The sequence below is a fragment of the Anabas testudineus genome, chromosome 6 (assembly GCF_900324465.2).
Source record: "Anabas testudineus chromosome 6, fAnaTes1.2, whole genome shotgun sequence".
Taxonomy (NCBI): Eukaryota; Metazoa; Chordata; class Actinopteri; order Anabantiformes; family Anabantidae; genus Anabas; species Anabas testudineus.
In genome coordinates, this window is record NC_046615.1 from 19020422 (window position 1) to 19036841 (window position 16420).

At 42.9% G+C, this 16420-nt stretch overlaps 1 protein-coding gene and 1 long non-coding RNA gene across 3 annotated transcripts; one reads left to right on the forward strand and one right to left on the reverse strand.

Annotated features, from left to right (window-relative positions):
* Window positions 1-109: 109 nt before the first annotated feature.
* On the reverse strand, window positions 110-14797 carry syt12 (synaptotagmin XII). The gene is made up of 8 exons (XM_026366052.1): window positions 14336-14797; window positions 8590-8650; window positions 7825-8018; window positions 6929-7333; window positions 3640-3855; window positions 2665-2785; window positions 2296-2429; window positions 110-1658 (listed from the first exon to the last, which is right to left on the reverse strand). The coding sequence occupies exons 2-8, from the start codon at window positions 8633-8635 to the stop codon at window positions 1485-1487; spliced, it is 1290 nt and encodes a 429-aa protein (XP_026221837.1). The 5' UTR covers window positions 8636-8650; window positions 14336-14797; the 3' UTR covers window positions 110-1484.
* Window positions 1609-5018, forward strand: LOC113166120. Of its 2 annotated transcripts, none has more exons than XR_003299149.1 (5): window positions 1609-1695; window positions 2262-2346; window positions 2696-2831; window positions 3658-3835; window positions 4647-5018. It is a non-coding gene; the product is annotated as an uncharacterized LOC113166120 (long non-coding RNA). The 2 variants fall into 2 exon arrangements; XR_003299150.1 differs by having other exon boundaries at window positions 4650-5018.
* Window positions 14798-16420: the final 1623 nt, after the last annotated feature.

Here is a 16420-nt window from a genome sequence, read left to right on the forward strand (position 1 = left end):
TGAATGCAAATGCTGATATTAAATGAAAATATTGCTTCATTATTTGGCACAGTAGGAAATATTGTCTACTATATGACCCTTCGTTGGTGTGTTATTTTTTTGACTGATCTTCAAAGTGAAGTGAGGAATGTGGTCAGCATCTGACCAAAATGTAGAGTAAGTTCTGCTTGATAAATAAAAATAGAAGTTACAACAATGCATAAGGCTGATGATTCTCTTAGAGTTAGCAGATATTTTACATAATAGTTCACATTCAAAATTACAACGAAACAGCACTATTGCACAATGTCGTAGAGAATATCTCGGACGGATTAAAAAGCCACCTTGACATTCTGACATTTACGAGACTCTTGTCACATTATCTTCATCTTGACTGAAAAAATAAGAACAGCTATTATATTAAACACCTCGAGTTGCAGAGCGGCTCCGGTTGGTGTAAGTGTGACAAGTGCCTGGCAAAAAAAAAGAACTACAGATTAATGCAGAATATCAAGGTGTTTCCTCTAACATAAAGCAAAATCATTTAAAGTGGTTAGTACATTTTACATCACAAGTTCAATTCCCAGAGGTGTTTAAATAACAATTCTAATAATAATGAGCAACAATATTGAAGTTAATTAGAGTATGGTACAAATGAACCTGGAGTTTAATATTTATTAAAGTGTAATATTATGAAAAACATGGTTTGCTCCCAGAATATAGAGAAAATAAATGCTAGTGAGAAGAACGTGATACCGTATTTACACTTTCAAATATGCTTATGCAACTTGTATTGCATTAATCATGGTAAATCAGAACAATGTCACATGATATTTATCTGCTGATTACAGCTGATTTGACCACCCTGTAACAACTGCTACAAATGACAATTATTTCACCTGGATAAGAATACCTGGATTTTTTTTTCTTTCAAAAGCACAATAATTACTGCACAAACCGACTCCTCCATTATTCTCAGTCTCACTGTTGCCAAAACACACAAGCAAATAGAGCAAACTGGATTTGACTGTAAAACTGCTACAAAATCAATCAGTGAATGGTTTGAAAAGACAAATGAGTGTGTTCCTGAAAGAGAAGCAGTTTCACCCCTTCGTCCAGCCGGTCGTTCTCTAGACAGCTATAACAGGCTACAACCAGAGTGGGCACCATGCAGAGGGAGGGGTTGGTTACGTCCTCCAAAGCTGGGCTTCAGATTTCTGATATAAACTTTACAGAATGGAAGAAAAATCCACACATGTAAGAACACGTTGTTAATTTAGAGACAACAGAATTCTAACGTGACTTAAAGCTGTGTGGGTGATTTGGATCATTTGTGTCACGGACTCCTTCCTGCACCAGAGCCAGAGCGACACATAGTACAGGACCACACTTATCTCATTAAAACAGTGTAACAGATTAGAGAACGTCGCCAAACGAGGGCCGAGTTGCAAAGATGGTGAAGTGTTTACTTGAAATAGATCGGGTATGTACGAGGGCAGAGTGGACTAGATCCTGCGCAGAGGATGCCACATGGACACAGGCTTCCTCAGAGTGGCCAGCATCTGGTTCCAGTGGGTGATCCCCATTCCGCTGGCCTCAGGGCCGATGATCACGTGACCCAGGTTCTCACCCCGACCATCATCGGTGGCCTCGGCCACTGTGACCCTCAGGGAGAGCTCCTGCAAACAGCGACAGCACGGTTACACAACCTGCTATGTAAGCATGACTCAGCATCTTGTTTACAGCGTAGTTCATCCAGATCTTTATGGAATCAGCTCGATGAACACGTGTAATAACAGCCTTGCTAGTTTTATTGCTTTGGGCACTTTAACTTCATCACCTTTTACACACTTTTAATTTTATTACTGTTCTAAATAGCCAGAGGAGCTACGGCTTCCTGGGGCTTTAGAAGTGTTTTATAGACTGATTCAAGCATTTAAAAGGTATTTTACACTGCAGGAAAACATCATGTTAGTTATGTTGATATAATGATTTTTAGTTCTAGGGATGGTTCATATCGGCCTGTCAGTCTCTGTGACATTGGGTATGAATATATTATACACTAAGAATAGTTTATAGTGAACTGCACAGTGGTGTAGTGGTTAGAACTGTCATTATTAATATAATATAAAATGATTTTAAAAATACGTTACTGCGTACTTTTATGTGACCATACTCTTTCAAGTACTGCTGATTTATTACTTATTAATGCAGGTTTATTATATTCTTTGTTACCCTGGTTTATCTCTCTTATCTTTTTCTTTGACCTAAATGTGCTTTAGAGATCAAAGCGTTTGGGCCTTGAAGAAGTGTCACCTGCAGGACGATGGACGGCACAGAGAATATCATCGCTTCATTGAAGATCGGGTTTGTGTCGTCCCTTTTGGTGGAAGTCTTCTTTTTGCTGATCTTCCTGCCGTCTTGCAGGAGATAAACTTTGACAAACGGATCTGATAATGAGAAGGATTGAACGAGATCACAGCAGCAGCTCAGGGCTCTCAAACCCATCATTAGAGAGTCGTAAAAAGTCATGAAACATTCAATCAATCAGAGGCAAAGTCTTGCACATACTATTCACTCTGTGGATGGTGACCTTTTCCAACACAGTGTTAAGAGTCTGATATTATTAAGTCAGTCAGTCACATCCATTCACATTCAGTAAACAAGCGACCCAGTGTCCCTGACCTGCGGTGTTTTTGCCGTTGGTCCACACCAGGTTCTTGCACTTGGCCACAACCACAGTGAGACGCTCTGCTGTCGGCAAGTAGCTGAGAGACAACAGGATCTCCCCGACTGCATCCACAGCCTGCGGAGTCAAAGCAGAGACAGCAGCATCTCATATAACATTACATGTACGTACTGTCGGTGATGCTTTGACAGAGAGAACTTTTTTATAATATGTTGATGATATTTTCGTAATAAAACAAATATCCTGCTACTATGCTGTGGCAGGAGTCTGACCAACCGGCGCTGCCACTACGGTGATTAGATATTTCCATGCTACACTGCTAAGACATTTTTCAATTAGATTAAATTAATTTAAATGAAAGCAATAAGTGAATGGAATAGGAAATATGAAAGCAGGAAATTAATTTTAAAATGAGAAGAGATGAGCAGACGTACCGGATTATTAAGTGTAATAACCTGTTAAATTAGTTCAATTAAGACCCATTTAAAAATGTAGTGATTCAGTTTTAATATTAAAGTGTTAATTAAGCAATGTGAAAAGGAACAAGGAAATATGCATACACACAAAAAAGGTAGAAGGTTCATGCACCCGGTCTGCTCACCGGAGAGGGCATGGATCTGACACATGCTACAGTACACTGAAATCATTTAAAAGGACTTTTTTTTTGTCTTGAATACTTGAATATGTAAGGATGTTAACATGGGCCTAATGGACACTGTTACGCATATCATTTTGGAAATAAACTCCACTTTGATTCTTGTTTCTTAAATCTCACATGTAGTTTTGCTGAACGTCCAGCAGAGGGACTCAGGCACCACTATGCTTACAGGCATACTAAGTATTTACAGTAGACAGGTCTGTAGGAGACAGTACATATCATAAGGAACTGTGTCTAACATCCCAAACTTCAGCATATTACACAATAGCTTTTCAGTATTTTTATCTTTATATCAGACTTCAGTGTCATTCACCTTATTAACATCTTGCAGGTAGAGCCAGGCATTGAACGGTCTGATAGTCAGGTCCAGGTCTGACAGCTTGAGCTCTGCCACCCCTGCACTGATGTTCCTCTCATCAGCATCGATACCGAAAGCGGCGAAGCGCAGGCTGTACTCGTCCAGAGTGGACAAGTCCATGGGGACGGAGAAGCGCTCATCGAAGATCACGGTAAATGCATTTGTCTGGACCTGTGGGAAGATGGAGACGGTTGAAATGAGATTATAGAAAGATTATAAGCGGAATTTGAGACAGCATTTGAAGCTGTTCAGGCTGGAGACGATCTCTGTGCGTGTGTTTTGACAGATAAGTTACAGACACCTGCAGCTGCACAGAGGAGTGTGTTTACAAAGAGAGTGATTAATAAAAGGCAAGAAATCAACTTTCTAGGAAAAGATGCAGTGGAGGCTGTAACACGTGTCACATTCTGCATCCTTTTCCCTGAGTCACTCAGCTTCAGAGTCTGTGAAAAACAAAAAGACCAAAACCCGTTCTATTTATAAGAAGATACAGTCTTAAATAATAAAAGTACAGAACAGCCTGGCAGAGGAACAAGGCTCTCACTTCTAACCAATCAGAGAGTTTCAGTGATTCCAGCTTTTTTAATAATTGTATTTTGATAATGAGTGACACCTGCTGTGCTCTTCAAAGTGTGATCTAGACAGTTTCAGATTACAGTGGAGCATGGATTTAACATCCCAAAATCTGGGGAAATAACATCCAAACGATTTGGATAAATGAGAAAAAGATGTTTTGTAATTGGCTCTTTAACAGTAGCACCAGTCAAAAACTGCAAAATGTGAAGATTTAATGGAAAAATGTCACAAAATGTAGAAGACCCTGCAGAGAGGGAGCATATTTTATGAAGTACATTCAAAGCACCAGGTCACAGAGGATACTTTCCCCACTCTGTCACATTTCCTCCAACATTTCTTCCCACTTCTTCCCAGATTACTAATGACTGTTCAATTTCATGTCTTAGCAGCTTTAAACAGCTTGCACAGTGCCAACTTCAATCCAAAGGCAGTTTGGAGCAGCAGAGCACACGAGGACTACTCTAGAGCTACAGCCACAGTGACCAACGCTCTCTTAGTGGCTAATGATCATTTCAAAGCATCAGATGCTGCAGCATGTGCTGTGACGAGCGTTTACAAGGAAGTTACCAGGCAACTAGTAGCTGTGCAGGAGAGAGTGGATTTAATAAAAGCCTTTTCACACCAGTGTTTGTTCTTGAAGTGTGAAACACAGCGAGGAATACTTCTCCTAAATATATGTTGAACAGCTTAAGTACAAATAAAGTGAAGAGAATAGAACAGAACAATAAAAAAAACAGATGCCATGCAAGGTCATTGATAAAAAGTCAAACTACTTTCTGTAGCGTGAAATTATTGTGAATTCTGAGCACAGAGTCTACAAGTCAGAGGCCGACCTTGGCTTGTGTCTAATAAAAAACAGGTGAATGGCATCATGATCATACATCCAACACCTAAAGAATACAGAAAAGGCTGCACTGCTATTGTGTAAATATGGACATCGACATAAAAAGCATCCATCTATCTGTCTGCTAGCACGGCACACAGGCCTGCCCTCCATCCACAGTATGGGGCTGGCTGTCTGCACTGTTAGGCTGGAAGAACACAAAAGCAATGTGTGCGGTTAAAATGAGACAATAAAGGGAGAGAGAGGCCTGTGTGTGAGAGCTATAGAAGATAGGCATACACATTATTACAGGCCAAACAAAAGCAAGGAGCAGTGACAGCAAATAAACGGGGAGAAAAAGAGAAGAGGGGGAAAATGAGCAGGAGGAAGTATAGGAGAGGCAGAGCGAGGGAGTGATGGACGGACGTCGGAGGAAAGAAAAAACAGAGGCAACAAAGAAAAGCTGGAGAAGACGAGAGAAAGCTCATTAAAACGGAGAAGGAGAGAGGAGCTGGCTTTGACCATCAGGGCGAGCGGCGCTGATGTCAGCATTTTCCTTTGGTCCTCGACATTAAAGTGGGAGCCACTAAAGTCGCCGCATCAGTGGCTGCTTCCATTATTATTACATCCAGTCTGAACACATTAATACATCATAAAAAACAAATACACGCTCAACTGACAGGGAGCCCTGATGAGCGTGTGCGTCGCGCCTGTCAGCTGCACAAACTGTACAATAAGGCCTGAGTCACATGAGGCACGGTGCCGATGACTCACAGCCAGGAATTAGTGGGTTTTCTGGCAACGTGGAGCTAAGAGCAGAAGGCAAGTGGCAGGTGTAGCAGATGGAGGAATGTAGCCGTGTTCTTTTCCTGTCAGAATAGTCACTTTGCATTAAATTCAGGATTGTAATTAAACTGTTTTAATGGAGAATTCAAAGACAAAGTAACAACAACAGGAAAAATGATGCATTATGACTGGAAAAATACTCCTGAGACATTCAAACGTCTGAGTTCATTTTAGATTTTTAGATTATTGTAGGTCACAAATTTAATTTATGACTAACTTCTATCAACCTTCCTGGCTACATCCCGCTCCCAGGAGCTCTCCACTCAAGCAAATGAAACGGGCTCTTCCATCAGACAGGAAAGGATCGGCGTGTCAAGCTGCAGGATCGAGCCTCTAAACCCCACGGGACATATCACTGTCTCTGTCTAAACTTCAGCCAGGCCTAAAGTCTTAAATGCAGTGGAAAAGAGCCAAAGCTGTCTCTAGTAAGTAAGAAAGCTTCACGAGCTACAGCCTTACTGCTCCTCCACAACATCAAGAGGGACTTTTATACTCAGTCCGTCACCTGACATCAGTCCTCACAGTCTAACTGCTCTTTTCTCATCTGAGAAGATCACACTTTCATTTACTGTATCACTTGAAATGAGATGCACACATACAAAGACCCTCTACAACAGGGACACGATTAGCCAGACAATTGTTGGTTCCTGCATGTTTGTTAATCTGAATTCAAATCCTTTGAGCTGTGGACGGTTAATTTGACGAAAGAATCTATTTAAACATGTCTCCTAAAACGTTTATCGGTCATTTTCAGCTCCACATATGTTCATGTGTGGTCTGTCGTTCTGTCCACCACTTTGGTTCAGATTGAAATATGTTAACAACTGTTTCCCTGAACTGTAATTTAGCACCACCATCAGGTGAATAGTGCGATTTAACCAATAATTAGATTTCTGACATCATCTTCATGTGTTTCCATTCAGTGTTTCTCACCACAATAAATCATCTGTATGTTTTAGACCTAAAATAGAACAAAAAGCTAGAGCATCACTTCCTCACCCTGGTGATTCCCACATTGAGCTCCTCTGGCCCCAGGGAGACTCTGATAAAACAGCTGGGGAAGTCTCCCTCCTCCTTCTCCAGCAGGTCTTTGCCCTGGTGCAGAGTGATGTGGAGCAGTCCCACGCCCTGACCCTGATGCCTGGATGGCTCAAACTCGAGCGTCACCTCCAGCTGGCCGACTGTGTAGTCGTGTCCGAAGTTATTGGCGATGGAGGAGATGGAGCTGAGCGAGTCGGTGGAGATTGATCGGTTGAGCTGGGCCACGCCGGTTGGATCCAGCTCCCTGCTCATCAGCTCCAGGTGGCCCAGGTCCCTGAAGCCGTCCGGGGTGTCTCCGAGGGCCAGACTCGGTTTACGGCTGGAGGTGGTGGAGGTCCGACGGTGGTTGTTGGCTGCCACTCTCTTCAAAGAGGAAAATAAAATCATTTTAAGACGGTGAAATGAGGAATAGTCGGGTTTTACAACTTTTTCACTATTTCCTAGTTTCAACCAGTATTCCTGTTGTGAGTGAGCTTTTAAAACACGTCAACATCTTTTATAAAAGTCCATCAATGAATCGATCTGACATTTGTTGTAATAATTTTCCCGTGTTTCCAGATTCTGGAAATTACTTAGAACTTATCATAGCCAAATAGAAATAGTCCTTTTTAAGCCGCCACTGAAGCCTGAAGGTCAAACTAAAGTGAATTTCAAACAATAATAATCCATCAGCCTCAGGAAGGTTTGCTTTGAAACCAGCTGCTACAGTCCGATTTGAAGGAAAACCTGCAGACTCAAGTCTCCATGCTGCTCGATTGATTAACCCTACTCCTCAACATTTAGAGAGTTTTATATATTTTGTGAAACGCTGACACTGAACCTTATTGAAGAGCACGACTGTGCAGTAAACGTACCTTCTGTCTGACCTCTGAGAAGGAGGTTCCATATTTTTCTTGCAGATATCGATAGTCAAAGTTGGGAAAGGGGGACGGTTTGGGAAAGGTCCCGGACTTCCACAGCTTCCAGATGTTGAGCCCAGCGGCTCCCAGCAGCACGAAAAACCCCACCAGGTAGATCCCTGCTTCCCATCCAGGCGGGTTACGCACCACTGAAACAGACAAGTGCTTGAAGCTGCCTTTCTATGCTTCCATTTCATCAGAAGACCTACAGGGATCTTAACAGGCTGTTTCAAGTCTTGTCATTTACGAGTTGTGACTTTGTGAGACAGGACAAATAAAGTTGAATGAAAATTAAGTGATAGTTTGAAACTAAATCTGACAAATTGAAAGTGTCAGCGAGACACATGTTGCATTTTGGACAGGAGTTACGAGCCCGCGCTGAGCTGGCTATCTCAAGATGAATTGCATCAGTGGGAGGACTTTGACAGCTTTATCGCCACTTTCCAGCTCCAGAGATAAGACAATTATAGGGCAAGTTCAGATGTTTTGTAACACTGATTGTCTTCAGCAACACACAAGACCAGAGGCGTTGTAAAGTTTGAGCATGAGGGCGACATCGGCTGTCGGACAGACACGAGAACAGACGCATATGTAAATGAACATGACTGATATAAATATGAACAGTGTGCATAAAATCCCAGCTGTCAGGCGTGCAGCATGCAGAAAAGATCAGATCAAGGAAAATGCTGGAAAGTGTGAAATCGAGCGTTGTGTGCTCACCACTTAGATGGTAGCTTGATATATCCCCACTTTGATCCGAGGACATGGTGCTGCAGCCAGCCTGCAAAAAGCATCCAAACAAAGATTTCATACAGAGGCTTTGATTGAGCAACGACAAAGGATGAGTTCATCACTGGGAAAAAGGTTTGGGATTTTATTCCTTCTGCACACGAATTAACAAATTATTCTTTTTTTATCCTTTTACAACTGACATGATTTTACATAACATCTCAATCTTACACCCACTTACAAGCACTACTTCAAGCAGAAGGGAGAAAACAATCAGCTGCTGAGGTGTGTGATCGGTAAGTCACCCCCCCCCCAGCAGGTCAAAACAACAAGAAAACACAGTGTTTACATTGCAAAGCGTCCTCAGATCTGATCAGAGGGACACGAACAAGTCAATTCAACAGTCATGGCACTTTCTACAAAGGATTTTTGTAAGAGACAAAAGAGAACAATATCTTCCTGAGCTACTCTCTTCCTCTGCAAAAAAAAAAAGATGGTCGTCAGTATGTGACTCATTCCTCCCCTCCCCAGCCCCTGTTTTTTGGAAACTCCCCATATCTCAGCCACTCGAGGGAAACGGAAGCATTACACTAATGATATAGAAAAAGGCTGGAGGTGGGGTTGGGGTGTGTGTGTGTGCGTGTGTGCTGGGAGGGTGTTCACTCAATTCTGCTGAGCGCTTTGCAGACCACAGCCATGCAGGCCAATTAAATTGGCTGACGCAGTGCAGGGTCCGCCGACAGCTGCTGATGTGCCATTAGCAAAGCACGGGGAATCTCTGGCGGAGGGGGAAGCTCTGATCACCCGCCCTCCTGAATCGGCTCAGATCAGCTCCGCTCAGCTCAGCTTGAGGTGACGTGTATTGGACGTCCAGAGGAAAAGGAAGGAATGAAAATAGAAAAAGGAAGGAGGACTGAGGATGGGGAGGGAAAGAACAAGTGCGAGAGAAAGACGTATTTAGTAAATAACAACGAGGCAGCGTGGGCGCTGTGGTGCCTCAGTGGGTCTCAGCGGGAATCAACAGTGAAGTCCGGCCTGCCTGAGATAGAAATACACACTGCAGTTAATTTGAGTTTCATACCACACTCGTGTTCTCTTATCTGCTTGTTTATGAACTCATTTTGATGCTTTCTCACTCACTTTAATTGTTATTCATTATGTTTTTACTCTATTTTTCAGTACGCTGTATCACCAAGTCACCCAAAATCCTGTGTTGATGTGCAACACATTGAAACCACTACTGCAATTATAATCAGAAAACATGAGCAGGATTGTGCACATGCATATTGTGAATCCCTGCGAGTCAGTTGGTTGATCTAACGTCCTGTCATCAGGTGGATTTGACATTAAATTGGCAATAAAACGTCTGTTCATGTGCAAACAAGTGTAGGACAAAACATTATTGCTTATTCATTGATGTGAAGACCAGAGAAGCACAGGTCAGCTCCACCTTCGGCCTTGAACAGAGAGTATTGGAATCTGCCTTGTTACCTCTTCTGTTTCCTATGTTCTCTGCCATCATCCACCACATGAAATCGAAGCAGTAGTGTCTCACGCTGTGTGATGAGGAAGATGATGCGATGAGGTTAAAAATAGTTTGTGAAACAAATAAGCTGAGACAGGAAGGAAAAGGAAAACAGGGCGGTACTAAGAGAGGACATGGCTGAACTTTTTCACTTTGTTTTTTAATTGCAGTGATTACGCTGAAACCCGGTGAACTGCAGCAACCTTCACTACAGTGTCTCATTTGAACAATATATCAGTGTCGGTGATTTATGTCACAAAAAATTATTGTTTTCTTTACTGGTTTTGAGACGTTTCTTCTGCTGACAGCTCATTAACACATGGCTGTGAAAGGGAAAGGTGAACATTTACATAAAACTGTTCCCACCGATGTGTCATCTTCGTGCCCACATACTTTCCTACTTATCTCACCATTGCTGCAGAGATTTAGTGTCTGATATGATTCCTCATCAAGCCTAAAAGGAGAGTCTTCCTCCAGTGCCCACAGAGTGCAGTTGTCTAAGGGACGTTTTAATTACCAAGCTATGCATGAAATGAGAATCGCGTCACAATGTCAGCTTTAAAAAAAAAAAAAAACAGGCGGCGATGAGCGTTAAGTGGCATGTGAAGTATGCAATGGAACGGGGTGTGGGAAATTTAATTTTCCAGAACAGTAATGAGACTGCCACAGGAAAATCAACACAAAGCAATGTCAGAGTGAACAATCACGACGCCTATCAACGCTGAAACAAGGACGGAGTATTATACTCTGTAATAGGAGTTAGGTGCAAAACCTTAGTAATTATTTTACTGAACCTCTACCAGCCTTGAGTCGCACAAAGGAAACTTGGAACTTTATTTATTATTTATTAGTTATCAGCCTGCTCTCCTCTGACTCTTTCTTGCTCGCTCTCCCAACGACTGATGAATCGACTTCGCTTTTAATCCTCCCCAATGTCTCATAATCACATTAACTGCCTCGCTGCCTCGCTGCGTGATCCAACACAACTGTGCACAGGCAGAAAAGCAGCACGTCGCTTTCTCCCGTCCTCTCTCTTTGTCCCACCTCCTCAAACATCAGCTTGCTTTCTGGGTTAGACAGCTCATTTTGTGTACAGTTAAGTTAAAGTAGCATCGAACCAGCTGGCGCCAGTTTTTAAATGTCAGTGGAGGCGCCAGCTGAAGCAAGAGGAACCAGCACGCTGAAGCCAATTAGTTAAAACAACAGAAGCTGAACTCAAACTGTCTTGGCAAGACTACTTCATAACTTCGGAACAGTTTTCAATCCGTCTACTTTGATCATTCAATCGAGGGCTACTTAAACAACAGGAGTTGGAGCTGATTCGTCTCCAAAAATCATCAGGACAAATATTTTCTGTCCTTCATTGACAGAGACAGAGAAACGCTCTCTGTGCAGTTGGTGATGAGCTGCTGACTTCACTCTAAACCACATTAAACGACGGCGTGTCCGAAATGTTAATGTTGAGTGGCTAAAACTGTACAGACACAATCAAACCACATGAATAAAGGCAGAGTGCTGCTTGTTTGGTTGAATTTACTACAGGTTAATTTAGTAAAATAATGTTTTTCCCTTCTTTTAGTCTTATAAATGATGATTATCCAGAATCAGTTTGATCACGGTTTCAGGTGTGGATGCATTTCAACGCAGGGTATTCAAAGATTAGATCAGTGCATCCCAACACCTGGATCCACTTTTTCCATGCCACTGATTTTCCATTACTTTTGTATTCTTGCAGCCTCAGTCTGGAGCCTTGACATTAGGAATAAAAAGCCAAATCACGTGTAAACATTGCCCTACCGCCCCACAAACTCATTATACCTACCACACATTAGATTAACAACCTCACAATTAGGCTAATACAGGACAGGGAAATCACTTAGTGCTGCAAAAGCATCTGTCAGACCCGACTTAATGTTTTGGAAAAAGGTCCATTCACTCTCGGTAATGTCAAAGTGGGTGGAAGCCTAAATTCTCCAAAGTAGGAAAGAGCAGTCACTTGAAGCCGAGCCACAGCTTTATTGATTAAGTATTGAGTAAATGCAGGCAGATCTAAAGGAATCTGGACAGTAACGCACCGTTTATGCTTTCACTCTTCATCCTTCTCTGTGTGTTTAACCTTGTTTTCTTACGTAACCTGCAGACTTTCATATTTAGAGTCGCCTACAGAATTGAACACTGTGGAAATACAAACTATACTGAATCATTTTCTATTGTTCAGTAACTGACTAATATCTGGGAGGCAGCTCTGGTAGGAGTTCAGTGGTGCACTGCTGATGGGAGCATGTGTGTCGCCTGCAGATAAGACAGTGATACAAGACGTTTTCTCTCCTTCCTGTTGTTTTTGTTTCTTTAAATTAACTAAATTATTGAGGAAATTGTTGTTGGCATTACTATGGACCTTTAATGCATTGTCAAATGACACCTCAACACTTTTTCAAGTGAGAATTCACACGTTTTTTAATGAGCTTCTGGTGTTTTTCTTTAATTTGGACAAAGCCAAACTGTGTGTCTCCAGCTGCATCAGCATGTTTATGTTTATTTATTAAAAATCAGTGTATTTACCAAAATGTCAAACTCGTTCTTTAAGAGGAACAGCCACTTTTCTATGTTTTTGACAACATTTAAAGCCATATAACTAAATTACAACCCTTTATTTTATGATTCATCGTCCGACTTCTCCCACAGAACTGAGCTGTAGCTACATTTGGCAGCAAACTGCTCTGACCACAGGCCTTCTCCATAAAAATAAGGCAATCCATTACATGATCTATTCTGGAAACAATAGCTGTGGTACATTAAGGTGTAAGTTGAAGCTCCATGTTAGGAAAGCCCATTTTGATAATGGCACAGTCACAACACTGCGCTTTCTTAATGTAATAAACTTTTCTTTAACATTCGACAGGGATGCAAGAAGTAAAGTGAAATGGTGTGTGTTATGGCTCTGAGTGAGTGAGTGTGTGTGTGTGTGTGTGTGTGTGTGTGTGTGTGTGTGTGAGGTCAGGGAAGCCCATGACAGCCGGTGAGAAAGAGAGTAGGTGTTAAACGAATGGCTGAGATGATTGCGAGTGCTGGTGGAGGAATTGAATTCTGAGCGGGTCGTATTTCAGCTCAGCGAAGAGGCAGCGTCTCAGTGACACACACATGCGCAGCTCTACTGCCAAACCACTTCAGCATCATGGGGACGCTGTGGGGAACACATTCAAAGAGCAAGAGCCAGAGACAGGTCCGGGTGCAGCTCTTGTTTATACGATGGAATTTTTATCCTCCGGCATCCGAGTTTAGAGAAAAGTTCAAAGTGAATGTTCCTCATTGAGATTCTGAGTGAAGTCACCGATTTGAGAGGCAGAAATTCTCCTCCTACACATCTTCTAACTGTTCACTGGAGCAAGAAGCTTCCCAGATTGTCAGGACACAAGCTCTGCTTTGTTTTTTAAAGATGGAGCAATAAGAAAACAAATACTTCTACTACTAGATGGACGCTGAGAGTTGCTGCTGGTAGACATTCAGCCTCTCGGATGAATCGACGTCTGCTGCATTTTATAGGATGATCACAGGTGGAGTCGTGCTGTGAACTGCTGCTCAAACTTAAGTGTCTCCTTGTGACTATGAGCTGCAGCCATCCCAAAGCATTCCCCTCTAATCATTTCCCCCATCGTGTGACCTGCTTTAGATTCTAACAACATCATTTATAGGACGACACAAACTTTACTTCACTGTTTGACGAGACACTATTTACATTCAGGTGCTTCCAAAAACCTGAGCACTACATGGAGATGTCAGCGCTGAGAGATGAATCCCTAAAAATCAGAAGCGAGCCTAAAAGAGCTTTACACCAGATCTCTGAATCCTCCAGACCGGATTTGAAGACAACCCAGTGTTAACAAAGACATAAAGATTAACAGCAGCCACCAAAAAGCTGTTTAAAGCCAAGTTTGAGCTGGAGTTCAGCAGATTCAGCTGCTCGCTGTCACATTTGTTATCAGTGTTTAACCCCTGCTGCCACTGAAGGCTCCTGTTCACTCCAGCAGGAAATAACCTGCGCCGAGTCCAAGAGAGCAGCCTGCCATCCCTTCAATGTCAACAAAGAACCGGCGGAGAGAGGAAGACGCACGCAAGTGGCGCATGTTAGTGCACAGAGAAGTGCGGGAGCGCAGCGGCGCACGGCGGGTGTCGGATGGAGCCAAACGGCCTGAGTGAGCACGCATTTCTTACCCGGACTTTTCTTTTGGTGCAGTGGGGAGGAAGGAGGAGGAGGAGGGGGGTAGACCAACTCCACCGCCGTCCCTTCTTCAGGCACCGCTCTCCATCCAGGGACACTGGTGTCGGTCCGGTTTATGTGTCCCGGGGGGGTGCACAGAGGGGAGGGAGACGCCGTTCACACTCCGCTCCGCTTCAGCGCATCCGGAAGCGTTCAGAGTCGTCCAGCTGGAGGAGGAGGAGGAGGAGGAGGAAGAGGAGTAGAGGGAGGAAGGAGCTGAAGGAGAGGAAGAGGAGGAGGAGGAGTGTTTATCTTCAGCTCCGAGGTCTCCGTGTGTCTCTGCTGATGCTCGCTGGAGTGTGGAAACCTGCTGCCGGAGGCATTTCTGTGCGAGCCGCAGCTCACCACCCCTGCAGCGCAACTTCCACCGCCGGGCCGCTCAATAACGAGACCACCGCCTCCTCCTCCGATGCTCCACAGCAGCAGCAGCAGCAGCAGCACTGGAGAGGAACCCGTCTGCTGCACGCACGAACACGCACGCACACGCATACGCGCAGCCTTATGTTACGCAACGGGTGCACGGGGGGAAACCGGGATGGGAGGTGTGCGAGTGAATCACAGAGACACGCAAACTTGTTTTTTTCTTCCAAGTCCTGCTCAGCAGTAATTCCTGGTGGAGGTGACGCCCACCGTGACCCCCCAAACCATAAATCCCGTCACAGGAACAAACCTCCTCCTCCTCTTCCTCCTCTTCTTCCTCTGAGACTGAAACAGTTGGGGATGATTCAGTGTGAAGTTACATAACGGGCTGTGCCGGGGGTGTCAGGGTGCAGGATGGCACCTCTGAGAGCTAAATATTTATCTTTATTCATGAATCAAATTAAAATAAAGTAGCAGTACCAGACTGTGTGAACTAAAGTATACATTTAATAACAGTTAATAATAATAATAAAACCATCAATTCACATGTGCTTATTAACTGTTTACTAGTATTTAAATGATTTATTAGCCATAAATTAAAACCATAATATTTATTGGTCCCTGCAGAAACAAACATTTGAATTCAAACACATTTCATTTTAGTTACTTTAGTTAGTGAGTAGAAGTACACACACACACACACACACATCAGAACATACTGTTATGCACATTGTCCATTTCCAGAATCCTGTAAAATATTTTATTTGAGCATGACTATTGATAACAGTGTGAGTGGATCAGTGTAATGATGCAAATGGTTATTACAGGCTATATCAGATGATTGATTGATTATAATTACTGCTAAACAAAAACTAAAAGTAGTATTTGGTGGTATTCACTGACAGGAATTCAAATATAAACTGAAAACCTGTTAAATTCTCAAATTCATCAGCGTAATTCCCCCAGGATTTCCTGCTCTGACCTCATTTATCTAGACTATTGATCCAGTATTGGCTCACCATACGTGTGACGGACCTGCTGGCCCATCAGTCTGGATCCAAACTGAACACGATTGTTGCCACCCAGAGGAAATACCCACCACGGCTTCATGTAATGGATTTCAAGTGGGTCTCTGCTAGATCTGCACATCGCTCACAATCTAAATGGTTTAAGTAAACAATAAAAGGAAGAGTTAGCACGTATCAGTTTTACTCCAAACAGCATGTGCGTCTTATTTTAATGTCCCACTTCAACAGCTTCGCTGTCAGGTGGATAATAATCGACATTAGATGATAACCAGTGAATTATATTTGTTTTTCATATGAGGCGCTCATTACAACAGTAGCACAAGACACAGCTACAGCTGATGCTGATCTGGTCTCTTGATGATTTCTCTACTCTGCATTCTATCCGTGCTACTTCCACAGAATGAAATTCATAGAGAATTGAGAACAAAGCCTGACTTTGTTCCCCAACACCTGTCTTTTATCTGAGCTGAAATGACTACAAGAGGTTTTCCTGACGAGCAGTGTGAGATATGTGTAGTGTGGAAGGAGGTGGCAGGTTATTTAGGACATAGATCATTTGAATGCAGGTTTCTGTTACTGTGAGCTACAGAGGAGGGCGATGTGCATGCACAGTGTTTCATCTCGTTTCCTTTTCTCATTTTCAATTAAAGA

Bases quoted from the DNA above. Each gene is read 5' to 3' on its own strand.
- syt12 (XM_026366052.1), bottom strand. From the start codon at position 8,635: ATGTCCTCGGATCAAAGTGGGGATATATCAAGCTACCATCTAAGTG. The intron at 2,786-3,639 runs GTGAATGACACT...TTGACTCCGCAG, and splicing joins ACCTGCAAGATGTTAATAAG to GCTGTGGATGCAGTCGGGGA. The intron at 2,430-2,664 runs GTCAGGGACACT...TCTCATTATCAG, and splicing joins CAACGGCAAAAACACCGCAG to ATCCGTTTGTCAAAGTTTAT.